At 45.8% G+C, this 19,706-nt stretch overlaps 1 protein-coding gene across 1 annotated transcript in view; it reads left to right on the top strand.

Moving 5' to 3' along the window:
• The window catches only part of RIOX1 (ribosomal oxygenase 1), a 268,462-nt gene that overhangs the window by 241,840 nt on the left and 6,916 nt on the right, over positions 1–19,706 (top strand). Inside the window, exon 14 of the mRNA XM_078649274.1 lies at positions 3,829–3,915. Within this exon, the coding sequence (XP_078505400.1) occupies positions 3,829–3,915 (87 nt within the window). The remainder of the gene's footprint in view (positions 1–3,828; positions 3,916–19,706) is intronic.

The following is a 19,706-nucleotide window of genomic DNA, read 5'->3' on the forward strand; positions in this document are numbered from 1 at the left end:
TTTATTGTTAAGAAATGACGGAGCCAGATTGTAGAAGACTTTAAATGTTAAGCAATATACCTTGAACTATACCCTCTGTTTAATGGGCAGCCAATGTAGCTTTATTTTTAAAAAAAGGGAACACATGAGACCTACTTGTGACTCACCTAATTTTAAATTACCTGAAGTCTGAGCCGTCTAAGCCGGAAGCCCTAGGTTAACAGACTTAACAAAATCCAAACTAGACAGAATAGTAGCCACCATTACTGACTTTAGGTGTTCTTGAGAAAGCAAGATTGTAACATTCCTAATAGATTTCAAAAAGAAGACCCAGCTAGAAGTAACAGCCCTTACTTGGGCTTCCAGAGTTAGATGGCTGTTCATCACAACACACGGACTTTTAGTTGATACGTTAGGAGTGGGGGTTTACCCAATTCAGGTGGCCAGTACAGGCTGACCCAACGAACCTGACAAGCTGGTTAAGAGTTGAGTCTTCTGCTTAGTTATATAAGCAGCAGAATTTCCTGGACAGCTAACTAATGAGGGGCCTAATGTATATATTAAACAAATGATGTGACAGTGCAGAGCCCTGAGCTACTCCGCACATGAGCTCAGAAGATACTGACGGAAAAGGACTGACTTGTACCACCCAGGGCCATTCCTCATGAAATTAGGATTTCATCCAACTCAGGGCTGTGTCCTTTTAAACCTTGCCACTCTCAGTCGATCCAACAAGTTTGGAGTCCTCTCTGGTCTCTTTGGGTGACGGCAGGATGCAGAGAATCAGCTGCGCTGCTCCACTGGAGTTCTTGGTTCCTGGGTGAAGTGCTGGCAGGATTCCCAGGCTTTGGAGCCACAGCAGCTGCAGGACAAGTTGTCTTTTGGTTCCATTGTTGAAGTCAGCAGACAGAAGGCAGGGTTGGCACTAAGTCAGATGCTGTAGCTTCAGCTCTTGCTCTTTGCGACTCTTTTCATCCATCTTCTTTCAGGTCGGCAAGATCTGCTTCTCTAGCATACCATAAATACTGGATTTATGGGAGTCTAGGGTAGTAGTCAATGGCCTACTTACTCGTAGGGTCATTATGCCCTGTATATGACCACTTTCTGTGGGTAGTGGACATTACCCTGTCCCTGAATTCCCAAGTTTGCCATCACAATGATGGCTAACTCCTGAAAAGTCATGCCCACTTCAGTTAGCCCACCTTAGGGGTGGTACTAGCCTGGGGGTAGGCACGACTTGACTGACTAATTTTCTTGCTTGTCCAGGTGCCAAAGGGCTTTAGACAGAGGGTGTCTGCTTCCTCTCCTGTGAGGGGAGCCAGATTCACATTTTGAAGGCAGTGGCTTCAATCAGCAGTCCATCCTGCAGGCTTTGTTTCTGACTTCCTGAGAACTAAGGCCCTCACCCTGGGAGGTCTCGAACCTCGCTTGGTGGCAGAGACCAGTCAGCCAACACACCAGAGGCTGGTAGGTTTCCAGGAGGCACCTCTAAGGTGCCCTCTGTGTGCATGTATGCACAGATTTACAACTGGAATCAGGGTGAGTTTGTGAACACAAGATGTTTGATACCAAACATCCCTATTTTCACTGAAGCCATCATGTAGCTGGGGAACTTGTTTTCACCAGTGTCAGCACATGTTAAAATTGCTTCCCTTATCACTTGTGCTGGCAGCAATGGAACTGACCAGCACAGGGGCACATCTGTTCATGCATATATGTCCTCACAGGTAATACAAGACAACCTTCCTCAGAGTTGTAAGGTCTGCTATATGGGGGATTTACAAACATTACATGCAGTATTCGGGGACATGGCACACAGGGATGTCTGTCATGTCGTGTTTTCACTTTGGTCTGCACCAAAACACACAGCCCGCGATGGCAGCCCTGCATGAGTTTGGTTAGGGAGTCCCTTAAGGTGGCACAATTCATGCTGCAGCCCTTAGGGGACCCCTTTAGTACCTCAGGCCCCTGATATTAGGGGTACCATTTAGTAGGGACATATAGAGAGTGCAAAAGGTATTGCCAGTTGGGGAAACAATTGTACAGTTTTTGGGAAAGAGATCTGGCACTGGGGACCTGGTTAGCAGGAATGCAGTGCACTACCAGTCAAAATCACATCATATACCTGGTAAAGAGTGAGTGTGACCATGTCAAAAATGTGCACTTTCCTGCAAATAGGAATTGCCTGTTTTGACAGGCAGAACTAGATGAAGTGTGTTCAAGAAATGTTGAGCATTATAAAGAGTTTAGGGTTTGTGAAGATCTTCTGGGCTGCACTTTTATTATTACTACTGCAGCAAGATCATCAGCAGTGAAGGAAATATATTTGTAAATTTAAAAGTTTTGGAAACTAAAGCTACAATTTTAAATAAGCCCCAACATTCACCAAATGCCAGGTGACTTGAATACACCCTAGACACAAACATCACCCTCAAGGAAAACATTGCCAAAAAAAAAGAAAGCCTAGTTCCAGCTCTCTCGCCTAAAGATTGAGAAAGCATTTCTTCATAAAAGCAACTTCAGGGCTGCTTTTCAGGACCTCATATTCTCACATCTAGATTGTGGTAACTCCCTGCTCCATGGCCTCCTGGACTCCACACTGACACCCATTAAGGGCATCCTTCAAGCCGCAGTGTGTTTCATCCTGGACCTGAAAAAGTAGGATTACGTCACTCCTATCCTAATGGAAGTCCATTTGCTTCCCTTACTGGCCCACACCATCTTCAAAGCCTAGTGCATCATTTACTGAGCTGTCACAACTAGTTCACTAAACATCGAACAAGCCCCCCTTAGCATTTTTCCTACACCAGGAGTAACAAACTGATTAGACATTGACTCATACATAAAATGCTATTGCAAATGTACACCCAAACTGAAAAAAACTTTTTCTCTGCTCATCAGCTTAATTTAGTGAGGTAGTTGTAGAAGCTGGTTGTTCTTCTTGGTAACATAAGATGGACGCTGACATTTTTGAGAACTGTTGTGTGATGCCTAAAAAAAGAGAAACCCTTTGGGCCACTCGCCACAACGATTAACTTCTTTTAGCGAGACCAAGTACAGAGCCACTAGTCAATGGACAAAGTTCTTAGCAAGGTCGTCTACCAGTTTAGGTATTTAGATCTTTGACCCATAACGACATAGATAGCTCTCTTTCATCTTTCAATAGATGTATTTAGAGCAGTGAGTGATGTTTGCTTAATTTTGCTTGAGATTGTCCCTAGGAATATGTAGTTGAACTTCACCTGCATGCATTTGTCAGTGTATTGGGTTTTGGCAATCAGCTGTGCCAGTGTATCATATGTATGTTAAATATTAGGAGTGATGTGGGAGATCCCGTTGATATCCCTGCATTATATGGTTTTCACGTATGATAACTTTTATTTGGTGGCTTCAATTTGACAAGAAGGACTGGCCCGTTGAAGGGCATTTCAGAGATCATGGTCCTGCTTACAAATTGTATTTTATTGCTTTATCCATACACTACATCACAGTTAAGGAATGTAATCTTGTGTTAATGCTCAAAGAGCGCCTCATGTATGCGAATTATTCAATGCTTCCCTAGTGCCAGCTGTTCCCCAGAGTAGTGGGCAGTCACTTAACTAGAATCTAGCTTTGTGTGTAGTGCATGAGAAAGTTAAACCTATGATGCACAATACCATAGATGGTTTTATGGTGCACTGGTCATGTGGGTCCTTTTTCAAAAGCTTTAAAAAATATATACATTAGTCAAAACACCTTAAGAGTGTAGAGGCTCGGTAGACATTGCTGCTGGACAGAGAACATTCTTGTTTATTTGTGCATGTTCAGCTTTCCCAGAATTATTCCTTTTTTTTCAAATTGTTTAAATAGGATGCAGATGCAGTAGAGTTTCTCATTCATTCCTACCCAAAATATGTACCTGTGAACAGTCTTCCATGTGAAACCCTGCATGAAAAGGTAGGTTGAGTTTGCCTCTATAGAAAAGGTGCAACTGTGCTCTTTCTACCTATATTTGTTAGCTTTAAATTAAATCTACCTAAAGTTTGGTTTGGTTTTTAACTGTATGTATATAATGATTGTTTAAACTGATTTAGCAAAGGGCTAGGATGTCTTCTGCCAAACAGGGTGCTTCTCGAGGATGACAGGGATGTGTATTTTTTGTGCGAAGGAACCATGACAGGCAACGATGTTGGGATGTTTTTTTGGGCAGCCCGCACTGCCAAATGGGCCCGTTTGAAAGGACAAGTGTTTGGTCCATTTTTGTTTGTTCCCATCACGGCTCACAGGACCAAGCTCACACACTGGCCCTGAACCTAAGGTACCCTTTTTAAAACTAATTAGAGCAGATACAGCCGCTTGAGAACTTTATTATGTTCTCTTATGTTTTCCAATAAGTGTCTTTTCCAGCATCTCTTTCATGAGGAGCATTTCTGGCATTATAATCCATGCCCCTTGTAAATTCAATCCTTAAGACACTGGCCCAACTGGTCCTTATCCATGACTTGTACCTTTCTTATTCCTAAAATGTGAAAGGACAGGGTAGGTCACCTTGGAGGATCTACATCTTACAAAAAAATTACAGAACCACCATTTCGATCACTTGTGCTTGGATTGTTGGTAGGAGTACTGTTTACATAAAGGCTCTGCCCTGATACTGATGGGTCCATTCACAGTGCCAAAACACTGCAGGATGCTTTGCAAGGTCTGAGGCTGATGGATTCTTTATCACATTCTCCACATCAGCATACTTTACTCAGAATGTCACAGGAGTTTTTTAGTTTCTCCTTCAAACTACTTAACCTTTCTTTTGTAGCGGGTACCATTTCATTAGTTTACTAGTTTGACATATTGAGGCCACAAAGTACTTTGATTTTATCTTAACTCAATCACCATTGTTTTTACAACTATGTTGTCATTGAACATCTCATGAGTGATGTAATATGTGAGGTCATAAGCAGTGCATGGAGGTGGTTCAAGCTGTAGTTTTTATATTATTGCAAGGCCTAACTATAACATCACTTTAACCTTTGGGAATTTTTTTCAGTGACTTTTTAAAAAAAAAATGTAAGGTAGTATGTTAGTGCATTTCATAAGCGTAATTTCACTTTAATCTTTGCTTTTTTTCAGAACATTTCTAAGACTTTTTTTTAGCATAAAGTAGGATTTTATTACCGTATCTAACTATACCATCACTTTTACCTTTGGTTTCTCAGTGAATTTCTGTGGGTTTTTGATCATTTTTACCCAACGGAGCATACCTTTTAACTGTGTAGTAGTGGAGTTAGATGCAAGGCGTACACCTAGACTCAGGACCCCCTGTAACACCACTTGCGTTAACGCGAATCCCCACGAACATTCACCCCACAAAATCCAGACTATGACGAAGTCCTAGGGCAGTCCCGAGGAACCACATAGAGGGTTCCGCGGGATGTCACAGGAGGCCTCACTAAATCATACAGTTCTAACACTGGACTGACGTATGGAAACCTTTTTAACACCTTGAATGCTATGGGGATTTTTCCCCTGTGCTGGAATTTGACAGATACCACTTTACATGACGAGCTGGGCTCGTCATGAGCGTGCGAGGAGGCTACTGCATGACGAGCCCAGCTCGTCATGAGCGTCGAAGGGGTTACTTTATTATTTTGACCTTGGAGGTATACCTCTGGGACCATCCCCCTGACATGAGCCAGGTGGTCAGGACTCCCCTACCGTACCCCCTTATGTATGTTTTTTAAAACAAACTCAGGACACGTGGACTGAGTCCTTCTCTCTTGAAGTGGCCACTGCCACATTTCTTTTGAATTTGAGGCCAGCCAATCAGATCACTTGGTCCCGCAGGACCGAGGCACCTGACACGACAAAAGGCCCTCTCTGCCAATCAGAACGCTCTATTTTTTAGTTTGTGGTCCAGCGGAATTCCCACTCGATCGATTTCCAGTATATCGCGAACTTGTGAACCTCAATTTCTCAAAAGTCTGAGTGGTTTTACATAATATCACAAAATGCACGCTTTCTGATTAAAGATGTAGTTTATTGCCAAATTTGCTGTAATTCTGTTCAGCTGCTTTTTCCTCATCACTCTCTAAAATTCCTATGGGAAATTGCAGAAGACGTGGTTTAGAACATCTCTCCCTCCTTTTTCGTAGCCCCGCTTAAATGATCATGCCAAAATCATCCAGGAAGGAGCTGAGGTGGATGAACGTATTTTTGGGAAAGTTTCTTGAAGATTGGTCAAACAGTGGCAAAGTTATTAGCAAAACAGCTCTTCGGTTCGAAACTCTGGGCTAACTATAACATCAAAATGGCGATTGCTGTTGTGCACTACATCTTTATATGATGAAAAAAGCAAGGAGAATAACGAGATTTATGACGTGCAGCACTACATTTGTGGTCTACTGCTTGATTTGCCCGTTCAACCTGCGATATGTGGATAGCACTATCAACCAAGCAAAGATGAGGATCCTAGAGTATCAAAGGGCCATTGCCAGCAATGATACCAACGACCCGGTTGCATGACATTTTGTGAGCCCCCACACGAGCGATAGGGCACTCTTGCAATATTTTGGCCTCAATCATGTACCCAGGGATGTTAGAGGAGGTGATAGAGAGAAAAGATTAGAAGGTTAGAGTCCAGGTTCATCATAGACCTCCAATGTAAATCTCCAGGGGGTCTAAACAGTGGAGAGGAACTTGCCGTTCACTTAGGAACCTGATAATGCTTTTTGTACAGGATGGGCCTATTAGGGACATGAGAAGCGACATGCAACAGCTTATGAGCAGGCCAGAGCATGTGCCCATTCAGGGCAGGATAAGGCACGACACAGCCTAAGACTAGTTCAATCACTGTAGCGCGCTCACTCATCGAAATGGGGAATATCACATAAAGGATATATAGCCCATATGGGGCATTAACCATGAGGCCGCACTAGGTTTATAGCCCATTCAGGACAATATAAGCTTTGAAATAAATGTAGTTGTCTGGATATACCGTTTGAAGAAGCACCTAAGTGATACACCCCCTTTCTAGCTTAGACCTATTGACTACCGCGCCCAGCGGTGAGATTTTATATAATACGTGTGCTGTGTGCATATACTGTATATAGAGAATGACTATCCCGCTTTGTTTCTGAGGGCACCCTGTTACCGGAGCTGCTGCTGCCCCAGGAGGGGCTATGTCCTCGGGTGTCGTGCTGTCCAGGGGCTGCAGAGGTGGAAGGGCGGTTATCAGCGCCGCACGTCGCACGGGACTCCAGTGTCCAGGAGTCCGTGCGCCCCACCAGCTGAGCTGCGGCCTGCCCACCCACTAGCTGACGCCCCTTAAAACATCATCATCGACCGCTGCGCGAGACGCGCCGGACGAGTCCGGGGCAGGAGGGGGCTGAGCTGGGCCCCGGACCTTGTGTGCTGATTCAAGGAGTTAGACTACCCAGGTTGTCGTAACAAGACCCTATTCACCCAAGTGAGACATTAATATTTTGATATTCACTGGAAAGGCAACAGCGAAAGAGGGGAAGGGGGACTGTGTTACATGCCACTGTTGTCCAGGATTTTTGTTATTCCAGTCTGTCGAACCAGGTTATAAGCCCACCAAGGTCAACTGGTTCTATTTACAATGTCCAAAGCCAAAAATGCTCCAGTGACAGCCACTTTGGACAATTACCTTGTTAAGATGGTGGACAAAATTAATCAAGAACGACGAAAGTCCTTGGGTCGAGGGGGTCCCCCTGATTCAACTCCTCCTTTACCCAATCCACCTATTCCCCTGTCTACCCCTCATCAGGATGTTAGCTATAACCCTAACCATCTGGATAGTCCAATCTTGGCGGCGCCCACAGACCCAGACCGCTCTGATAGTTTAATCTCGGTGGCTCTCATAGATCCAGAATCTAGTCAGGCTGTCCCTCAAGATTCCCCGGCACAATGCCCGATGGCCCCAAGATCTCAGAGAGTACTGCGTTCATGTAGGAATAACAGTAGGAATATCCAATTAAAACGGGGGGGGTCGCTTAAACAAGAGAGCAGATCCACCTTCAATTAGTGCTGTCTGTGACCCTAAATTAGCACCGGATAGCACCTCGGTCATAATTGATACCGAGCAAATAGACCTCCTAATCAGAACCATAGACGCTAAGTTTGATCTGATTGTCAAACCTTTATATATCAAACTTGACATGATCACTGCCGAAGTAGTCAGATTGGGAGGTCTTTTGGGATCACAAATTAACACAAGTATAAGTCCCCAAGTTAAGGATAAGGGTCCCGGAGGTAGCAATGTAACTCCTAATACCTCTAGCAAGGCGACACCTACAACCTCTAACCCCCAAGTTAATGAAAAGTGCCCCGGAGGTAGTAAATTAACTTCTAAGATCTCTAGTAAGGTGATACCTACGGCTACGTCCAAGACATCTAAGCCATCTTCTGGGGGTCTTTGCGAGATGGTATCTACTGCATCTAACCCCCCGCAGACATCTGGTCGAAAACCTTTACCCAACACAGCCCCAGGGATTCAGGCAGGACCTAGTGCAGGGAATACCAAAAGTTTTTTTAACTCACAGTTTGATTTACCACCAGACTGTGCACCTTTTGTGGCAGTCTTAACAAACGGCCCACCAGTTAGAGGGTCTGGGCACAATAACAATCACAGAGAATCTCGTGACTCCCTGAAGAACAAGACTGTGGCTTGGCTTCACCGGGAGTGTGGTTTACCAGTAGCTTTAGCAGATGAGATCCTAAGTACTAGGAACCAACTGGATAGGCAGCTCACGCAAGAATTTTAGTGGTGACTATATCGTAGTAAATTTTTGAAATCCACATCTCGCCTCCACTGCCTTGCTAAGAGCTACTTCAATTCACTATCGAGATCAAGGGATCTCTCTTCGTCCCTTAGGTTATTTCTATAGGCACCTAAACAATCAGTCTAATGCTGATCATACAGGGGGGGGAGGGGTAGAGGTTTGAATCTGTCCACTGGTTTTAAAATTGCCACTTCTAACAGATTCCAATCTTTGAGTGGTCTTGACTCCAATGATTGACTGGAATCTGCCCTGCCGAAATCCCCTCTTGGGGAAGTGGCTGTTTTCCCTGGAGGTGGGGGGGGGGGGTGTAACATCGGTGTACCCAGCTAGTGCGGGTACAAGTGGCAACTGCAGTTCTAAGGTTAATCTCAATAATGACTCTAGAGGTTGTAGAGATGTGAGGCTGGTCATTGATGGCCAGGGTGTGGACCCCTCCCCTAAGAACGTATCCCATGGACACAGTAGACCAAACTCTTTGATCAATATGCCCATTGAAAGCTTTAACCCCTGGACTTGTTCAATCGTTAGCTGAAACGTTGCAGGATTATCGTCTAAGGATGCCTGCCTGGGCTGGCCTGAGTTTATCAATGCTTTTAATATTATTTGTTTCCAAGAAACATGGTGTAAGGACCCAATTAATTACAATGGCTTTGTTTAATACCAATCACCAGCTGTGGCCTCCCCTTCGTGTAGGGCTAAGGGAGGGCTTCTGGTATTGATATCTGTGGAACTCCCTATCACTGTTAAAAAACATGTATTGGTTGGGGTCCACTCCCAGATTTTATGGCTTTATCAGGAGCTAGGTAGAAATATTCTTTTAATTAACTTTTATAATAATATCTTTGACAGCACTAGGCATCAGGTAGTGTCTGCACTCGAGACCGCTTTGGCCGACATTATAATGGGGTCTGATGTTGTTTTTAACCTTATTTGGGTGGGGGATTTTAATATTGCAGCGTGTTCCCTTTCCGACCAAAGGGTCTGTGGAGTTACTAATAGTTTTGGGGATGCTGATTTTCATTTCCCCCACAATCTCTATGGGGACTCGTTGAATAAGATGTTGGCCACCTATGATTTGGAAATCTTGGTAAATGCGAAAAACGCCTCTAGAGAAATCATTCCCACGTTCACGGGAAGGAATGCAAACACTGTAATAGATTTTATTTGCATGTCCTCTAGCCTCAGCCCGTGGTGTAAGGCCCCTGTGGTCGTGGATAATCTGCTTAGTGATCACAATTGTATCACTATTGAGGCCATACTTTGGAAGGAGAAACATGTACCTAAAATTTGTACCATTGCTAACATAGAGCCACACAGACCAAACGGAACCAGAATTAGATGGAAAGGGGGCAAAGCGGAAGTGATGTCAAATACTATTGTTAAAAGCTGCTTAACTGAAATCATTACCATCCTAGAGAGTGAGGAGGTTACTGTTGAAACTGTGTGTAATTTTGTTAACATCAATCTCACAATTGACAGTAAATTCACCAAACTTGGTAAGGGCAAGTTACATCATCAAAAGGGGTGGATTGATCGCGCGAGTACTACCGCGCTTAAGGGGCTTGAAGCGGCATTGGCAGCCAAACCAAGAGATAATAGTGTGGTTAGGGAGCTTAGATTCACCTACCAGGCTGCAGTTAAACATAGGAAGACCGAACTACGGCAAGAGGCCTGGGATAATTTAGACCAGGCAGCCGCAACTTCGGACTCCTCTTTATTTTGGGCCACAGTTAACTGTCCGTTTCTTAAGGACGACAAGGTGCCCGAATTGACGGCTAACGTCAGTGTGGAAAATTGGGTTACGCACTTTTCTTTAATCTTTGATTCGGATAGACCGATGGGTGTCCATGAGGACTGCTGGCCTATCGTTCCGCTGGACATTTCCACCGTTGAAGTTCTGGTAAGTATCACCTCCAGTAATGGTGGGAAGGCCCAGGGGCCCAATGGGGTGCCCATCGACGTGTACAAACTAGAACCGGAGTTGTGGGGTCCGTTGTTAACTAACGTTTTTAATGACGCTGTATGTAAGGGTGTCCCACCAACCTGGGAGGAATCCATCAGTATTCCAATCTACAAGAAGGGAGATAGTTCTTCACATCCCCCCTATCGCCCAATTTCCTTGCTTGATTCCTCAGTGAAAATAATGAGCAGGGTGCTTTTGGTCAGGCTGGAAGAATGGGCCGAATCCAAATGCATTATGCCCAATTGCCAATAGGGCTTTAGAAAGGGTCGAGGGACTATTGAACAATGCCTTAATCTTGAACTCTTAATTGGGAAATATACGCTGGCTAAGAAAGGCTCTCTCTATCTCTGCTTTGCAGATTTGAGTAGTGCCTTCAACATGGTGGATCATAACATCCTTTGGGCTAAATTGTTAGAAATGGGGGCACCTGAGGGCATTGTCTATTTTCTGGTCCGACTCTATGCCAACCTAAGCACCAGTGTCCGTTATGGACCTGGCGGTGAGCGCACCCCAAAGTTTAAGATCAGGCGTGGCATCAGACAAGGGTGTGTTCTCGCCCCCCTACTCTTTACCCTTTTCATCAACGAAGTTGACTCTGTCTTAAAGACGATTGCGGCAGATGCCCCAAAAATCAATGATCTTAACGTCCCTGTATTACTATACGCGGACGATGCCGTGATCTTGTCCAGGACCCCTATAGGTTTACAACGCCTGATGGACAGGTTCTCGCTGTTCATCAAGGATAGAAAGTTGTTAATCAATAAATCCAAAACCTACATTATGGAATGTGGAACAGGGCGAGGGAAACCCCATTCCTATTTTATTGATGGGCACAAGGTGCAAACGGTGGATACCTTTAGCTATCTTGGCACCACATTTTCTAAGAACTGTAGCTGGACTAGTGAGCTTACCAATGTTCGGGCCAAGATGGCGAAATGTGCCCAGGGGGTGTTCAAGTTTGCTTCCAAATTAGGGGACAAACGGATTAAAGACATGCTAAAAATCTACCAATTGAAATGCCTTTCCATTGCCCTCTATGGTGCTGGGTTTGGGGACATGTCACGGCAGGGAGCCTACAAGTGGAGGAAAATCTCTTTCTAAAGAGACTCCTGTGTTTGCCCAAATCAGCCTCCAACGACCTGGTGCACAGAGAGCTTGGGATCCAACATCTTTTAGATCTGATTGCCTTAAGACCATTAATGTTATGGCGTGCAATTTGGTTGAAGGAGGAGACTTCCCTAAATAGAGCCATTATAAGAGACTGTCTCTCTGCCGATAACCATTTAAAGATTCCTTGGATTACATTTGTCATCAATAGTTTTTCAGAGATTTATGGTCTCGATATAAGAGAGGACAGCTATGTCGCTTCTAGTCTGTCCAAATCCGAGATGAAGACTGTCTTAATGAGCTATAAGTCAGAGAGGCGGGGGAGGGACAGTGGCAATCTCTCCACTTGTGTGCTCTATGGAAGATATTGCGAGAATGTGGGCTACCAACCGTATTTGAGTCATGTCACCAGAGCTTCCCACCAGTTTGTCTTAACAAGACTAAGGTTCGGGATTGTGCACCACCTGGTGGCCTTCCCCTGCAACAAAAAACATCCGACTGCTCCGTGCCCATGTGACAATACTTCAGCACAAAGCACCATTCACTTTCTATTGCTATGTAAACTTTACGGTAATTTTCGTTCAGCCTTTTTAAAACCCATTTTTATCAAGTTTGGAGTTAGAAATGTATATGATACCATGAAGTTGCTTTTTAACATGCCCCACCCTGACGTTTGTTTTTTTACCGCTACTTTCCTTCTTCATGCTATTAAGGCAAGGACTAGTATGATTTTTTAACTGTTTTTAACCATGTATTCTGTACTGTATTTTCTACCATGGTTTTATTATAATTGTTTATGTAATGTAAATGTATGTGGTTTTATGGACATTGTCTTTATGCTCCGTATAAAGCCTTATGAAATGAAAATGACTATAATTCAATTGATTGATGAATTTTCTTGATACATGATGTGTTTATGATGTAATACGCAATGATTGTTTATAGAACTAGTAATGAATTTCAGGATCCCAGACATGTTTCAATATGGCGCTCGCAGTAATGCATTTATTTTGTTAGTCCTTCTTCGATGCGAAGGTTGAATCATGTGTTTAAAAATTGCCATTATAACAGCGCCCGCCGACATTGGCAAAGGCAGGATTGCTGAAATGCGTTAGTTCTGAATTTTGTTCGCAAATAAATTTCCATTCTACTTTGTGTGGGGATCTGGATATATATATTATTAGTACACTTTTTTACATTATTTGTTCTTGCACTTTGCACATTGCACTTGGCACTTTAACCAGCTAGGGAGACAAGAACTAGTAATAGGGCCACTGGGCCTGAATTCAATTGTAAAACATCTGTGACAGTGGTGTCTTGCAGTCATAATATGATGCAACAAAAATATAACATAGATACGGTATCTGTGCAGCAGCTTTATGTAATTGGACCTATAAATTCAAGAGAGGTCAGGTCATGAATATGAATTATTGTTTTGACCCCATGTATAATAATATGTGGGAAGGAATGCAAGTTTTAATTTGGCAATAGCCACTATGGCTTTTATCAATTTCCCACACATTGCTCTTTTATGGATATAATAATGATGTTTTATATTCACTGTGTCCCATTATTGCTGCTATAGGGCTTATTTACGTATGAAACAATATTTATTTATTTATTTGCGTAATTTGCACAGTATTTTGTCTGTTTACCGTCTATTGCCATGCACTGTCACTTTAAAAGTCTGCCTTCCTGGTTAGCAGTATGTCATGTGATCAAGCTTCTTCCCGAGGCGAAACGCGTCATGGCGGACGTGCTGGCATTAATGAAATAAAAAGCACTTTATGCACCAGCTATTGAAGGGTCTGCTCTTCGTCATTGTGTGGAACTAACAGCGCGAGCTGTGTGACGATCTTCAGGATATCTTTGTACCAAAGGCTTCCACGGTACGAGTTAGACCCCTCCCCAGCAAGGCAACGCGGCAGGAAGCAACTGATCCGGATCCTTTCCGGGTTTCAGAGTGATATGGTCTCCGGTGAGGAGTAAGCCGATACGAGCCCCTGAGAAGCCGTGTATTGCCTGCCTGGGGGAAAGAAGTCAGAGTGTCCCACCCCGGGGCCACGGAGCGGGTTCCTGGTAGTCGGTCCCAGGTAGGAATTTCAGAATTGTCAGTGAGGAGTGAGCGCGGTACCGGGCAGGATATTTTTTAAAGTCCCGGAGCCGTTTCATCAAGGTGCAGCAAAAGACATTGCCATTTAATTAAAGTGCATTAAATCATGTCCGCCGACGTACTGCACAGCCGAGCAGAGGCAGCAGATTGCATGTTTCTTGATTCCCCGGCCGGGGGATCGGTGAGTATACCAGCAAGCCACAGCACCGGGAGCCCCACCACGAGGGACTTGTTCAGGAAATTGGAGCGGTTAATGCGCTCAGACAGTCTGAGTGGTGGGAGCACCGGTCTCTCTCACGTTACCTACAAGTCGGACGTGTGCCCAGGGGGCTCCGAATCACCATAGCCCCGAGTTATGACAACCTGGACCCAGCAATGCTGTCAGAGTGGGCAGAGGCTAATTTAGAGTCATCTAGCAAATTATTGCATATATTGGTTAAATATGCAGAAAGTGACCGCATCAAATTACAGGGGGAGATCGAGGCTTTGGAGCATGAATTAACCAAACTGGAAACAACAGACCAGATTACAAAAATGAGGAAAAGCCTTCAAATTTGAAAGAGACCGCATTGACTATCAAAACGGGCAAGTCTTTACATTTGCGCGACGGTATGAGGCTGTGAAGGCTAGGGCAAAAGGAAATAGAGCAGCCCAGCGTATAACCAGTGAAACAACGGTTACATCGATTTCAGCCTCTGACCTCAGTTCAGCGGCCGAGAGTGATCCGAAGGTGGGCCCAGCAAGAGACCCAAATTTGGGGTTTATGAAATTATCCCTGGCACAAGAAGTCAACACTCTGTGCCAGGATCAGCGAGAAACACTGAGGCCACGAATTCCCACTGGTGCAAAAAACAAAGGGCAAATATCAAGCGGAGCGAGCGCAGGAAATGCCATGCCCGCAAACGAAAGTGGAGGCAAGCAGGTGAAACGAGGTCACTGGAACCGGTTCCAGAAGAAGAATGTGAACCAACAGAATCAAGATCAGTAATAAATCTGACTGACCTCAAGCTTACTGCAGGAGAGACCGCTGTCCTTAACTTAGGACTATCGTACTGTCCGCCTTGCAACATGAACTATGCGGACACTAGAATGGACATTCATAGGTTCACGTGTAAGCTAAAACTCAGCAAATTTTTCCTGCTTCAGCCCAGAAATGGAAATTAGCCAGAAATAGCACATAGCCCCCAGATGGTGGACATTGAAGACCAGAATTCTTTGGAGGAGATTTGGGCACTACAAAACGAGCAGCAGGTACCCATGCAATTCGGGGAATGTGCCGTTAATGAACCCCTAGGCCAGTGCAATACAACCTTTAAACCGAAATCTACATTCCAGCCAGTCATGGTCCACGACAATTTAGACTCCTACCAGGAGATTGTTGTGCAGGACTTAAAGACATTGTATACCGCCACCAACAAAAGGAGATTCCGCATCAGCAAACAAAACAGATGCTATAATCAACTTATCAGTAAATTGGCATCAAACCACGATATTATAGTGAAACAAGCTGATGAGGGCAGTAATGTGGTCCTGTGGCCTCGACAGATGTATCTAAGAGAGGCAGAGGTCCAACTGGGGGACTCTTCATGCTACCGAAGAAGTAATATTCAAAATCTTAAGGCGGCATGGGTGGACCAGCATTCAAAATTGCAGGCCTGGAGGAGCACTGGTCTTTTATCAGAGGACGAGTTCCGCTATTTGAAAAAAGAGCATCCGGTGGTCGCGTCCTTTTACCTGATCCCTAAGATCCACAAGGGAGCCGACAGACCACCTGGTCGGCCCATCATTTCGGCTATTGACAGCTCGACAGAAAATGTGTCCAAATATATTGACTTCTTTCTTCAAGATGCAGTCAAATCATTGTGCTCCTATGTAAAGGACTCCTTCGATTTCTTACGAAAGGTGGAGCGGTTCCCTTGGGGACCCGATTTGTTGCTAATGACTCTTGATTTCTCAGCGTTATACACTTCTATAAGACATTGTGATAGAATGCAAGCCATGGAATACTACCTCAACAAACGCCCTACGAATTTGGCTACCCACAACAAGATGCTATTGAACATGACACAGATGTGCCTGGAACAGAATTTTTTCTTTTTTAACAATGCCATTTATCAACAGGTCAGGGGTGTGGCTATGGGGGCCTGCTTCTCCCCCAGCTACGCGTGCTTGCACATGGGGCTGTGGGAGGAGCGGGTCCTCTATGGCCAACATCTGGAGATTGCCACCAACAACATCTTACTTTATTTACGTTATATAGATGATTTATTTTTCATCTGGAGAGGCACTCAAGATAGTGCCATAGCATTTGTTGAAGAATTGAACAAGAACAGTATTAATCTGAATTTTACATCCAATACCAGTTACAGTTCACTATGTTTCTTGGATGTGGATTACGACTTAACCGCAGTAAGTCCCTGATCTTCCCGTTGGCGGGACTGGCCTCAGTGCCCCTGGAGGACCTCCCGGACCTCAGGCTGCTTTGGGAACGGACAGGGTTCTGGTACCTTGGGATACGGGTGGCCCGACGGACGCACAGGCGGCAGCCCAGAATGTTGACCGTACAATCGCTTCATTGCAGCAGTCGGTGTCCTTCTGGAATACCCTGCCACTTTCCTTGACGGGCAGGTAGCCATTCTAAGATGGTGATGCTCCCTAGGACGCTGTACGTACTCCAGAACTCCCTATGTCCACGGTCTCCACGAGTCTTCAAAACTCTTAATACATTACTTGCGTCTCTGCTTTGGGCGGGCCGACGTAGTAGGGTAGCTCTCAGTACTATTGTTCGTAGTAATGAATAGGCGATCTGGAGGCTCCACGCTTCGACTTGTACTATTACGCTGCAGAGCTACAACCTGCGGCACGTTGGTTTTCAGACGGGGACAATTGGGAGAAGCGTCTCGTTTCCGGCAGGGTGGACACTCCGACGCTGCAGGAAACACTGATGCAGGGCACGGGGTGGGACACGTCTCTTCCTTATATTGTACGGCATACAGTTAGTATATGGCAGCGTTTTGTTGAGAAGGTCTTAACTAGGGTGCCCTTTCACATGGAGCTCCCGATCTGGATTCTGTCTACCTTCGTAGATATGGGGAAATACATGTCTTTTCAATCTTGGAGGGAGGGGGTGTGTGAAGTTCTTGCTGATCTCTTTCCCAACTAGACCTTGATTACTTACAAGCAGGCAAAGGAGAATTTTTGCCTCAGTACCCGGACATCCCGCCACTGACGCACACATTAGATATCATACTTTCCTGTGGTAATGGCGGCAAATTGATTTCACTCCTGTACAAAGTGATGAAGCAGGACTCAGCCCCTCTGGTACTGCCGTCTCAGGCGGCCTGGAAAGGGACCTTGCAATCCAGCTAGATGATGGGCACGCATAGGCTCTCTCACATGCTCAGTGTCATGCAACGCCAGGTTTAAGTTAACGCATTTCAACTTCCTACACCAAACCTATTTAACCCCGGTGTCCCTGAAACGCATCTCTGGGGACAGGGGAGATAGCTGCCCTAGATGTGCAGCGAATAAGGCTGGGCTCCTACACTTGGCATGGGGTTGTCCAATGGTTCGACAGTTCTGGTTGGAGGTGGTGGGAAGGGTTGTAGCAGCCACTGGCCTTCAAATGACGCCAGAACCCTTGTATTGTTTGCTAGCACTGGTCCAGAAGCCTAAGAAAAAGAAATTCCCATATAAGGTCTTACAATTAATGCTGCTGCTCGCTACGCGCAGGGTAGCTATATCTTGGATGGTGCAGAGGGCTCCAGAGGTGCCCATCTGGCTCAACGACTTTCGTGAGTGGTCCCTTGCTGAGGAGGTCCACATGAAACGTACCAGAAGGGATGAGAAGCTCCAGGAAGATTTATTAATTTGGCGTGACATGTGTAACTCTGGGTTGGCTTAGGGGGATCCCCTCCGCAAGATGTAACTGACAGCGAGGGGAGTGATTTGGATCTAGCCGGTGGGTCCAATCATGACGGGGAACGGGAGAGTTGCCCCTAGTAATGTAAGCATCAGACCTCCGTGCTGTGCCCGGATTCCTCCCTCACTGTGATATGATTGTATATGATTCTCTCTTTTTCCCCACTGTACATTTTCCTCCGGATGTCACAGTTTGCCCTATACGTCATTACTAATGTCAATGATGTGCCTACGTGTACTGATTGGATGCCTAATGCTTTCTTTTTTGTATTTGCAATTGTAAATTGAAAAATAAAGTTAAAAAAAGAAAAACTCTGCTCAGGTTATGTCTGCCCTCAACCTTGGAGACTGGATGGTAGCGTTGGACCTGTCTGACGCATATTTCAACATTCCTTTCCTGCCAGGCCACAGGCGTTACCTGCAGTTCTTGGTAGGCCACGAGCACCTTCAGTTTACCGTGCTCCCCTATGTCCTCCCCAGCACCCCTCGGGTGTTCACGAGAGTAATGGCGGTGGTCGCAGCTCATCTGCGCAGATCAGGGGTTCCACTCTTCTCCCATCTTGACGACTGGCTGTTGGAGGCGGGCTCGCCCCAGACTGTCGTTTCCCACCTCCAGACTACGGCCGACCTCCTGCATCGGCTGGGGTTCTCCATCAACGTGCCGAAGTCACACCTGACCCCCTCTCAGAAGCTCCTCTTCATCGGAGCGGTTTTGGACACAACGCAGTTTCGGGTTTATCCTCCCAAACAGCGAGTCCGTCCGGGATATTCGAGCTATGATTTCGATCTTTCAGCCCTTATCCCGGGTTTTGGTCAGGATGGCCCTGAGACTGCTGGGCCTCAAGGCCTCCCCTATCCTGCTGGTCAATCATGCCAGGTGGCATATGCGGGCTCTGCAGTGGGACCTGAAGTTCCAGCGGGCGTAGCATCAGGGGAATCTGTCCGATTACGTCCAGATCTTGGAGGGCACTGCCCAACAATTGCAGTGATGGCTCACGAACCAGGATTGGGTCTACGGTAGATCCCTCTCCCTTCCCCAACCAGAACACACAGTGGTGACACACATCCCTTCTGGGATAGGGCAGCCACATGGTAGAGGCAGAGATCAGAGACCTTTGGTCTCCGGCGGAGTCCGGGCTCCACATCAACCTTCTGGAGCTTCGGGTGATTCGTCTTGCACACAAGGCATTCCTTCCCTCTGTCTGGGGAATAGTAGTGCAGGGGTTCAGACACCACCACCGCCATGTGGTACTGCAAAAAAACAAGTTTGGGTGGGGTCGGAGATCCGTTGTCAGGAGGCTCTCCGCCTCTGGATATGGCTGGAATATCAGGGCATATTCCTGGTTGTTCAACACCTGGCAGGTTCTCTGAACCCCAGGGCCGACAGACTCAGCTGCAGGTGCATGATGGATCACGAATGGCGTCTTCACTCGGAGGTGGTGCAAGGTCTCTTTCAGTTGTGGGGAGAGCTTTGGTTAGATCTATTTGCCACTGAAGAGAATGCGCAATGTCAGCAGTTCTGCGTGTTGGAATTTCCAAGGCAGCACTCGCTAGGCGACGCTTTTCGGCGCGAGTGGAGTTGTGGTCTTCTATACGCCTTTCTGCCTATACGACTTCTGCTCAGAATGCTGAAGAAGATCAAGCGCAACCGGGCCGAAGTCATGCTTGTGGCTCCAGATTAGGCACGAAGAGTCTGGCATCCCGAGCTGCTCAACATGGCCATCGATCCTCCGATCAGACTGCCTCTTCGGGAGAATCTTCTGTTGCAGCAGCAGGTAACAGTCCTCCACCCGTACCTGTCAAGCCTCCACCTCCTTGCGTGGAGATTGGGTGGTGGCAGTTGATG

This window comes from Lissotriton helveticus, chromosome 6 (assembly GCF_964261635.1).
Source record: "Lissotriton helveticus chromosome 6, aLisHel1.1, whole genome shotgun sequence".
Taxonomy (NCBI): Eukaryota; Metazoa; Chordata; class Amphibia; order Caudata; family Salamandridae; genus Lissotriton; species Lissotriton helveticus.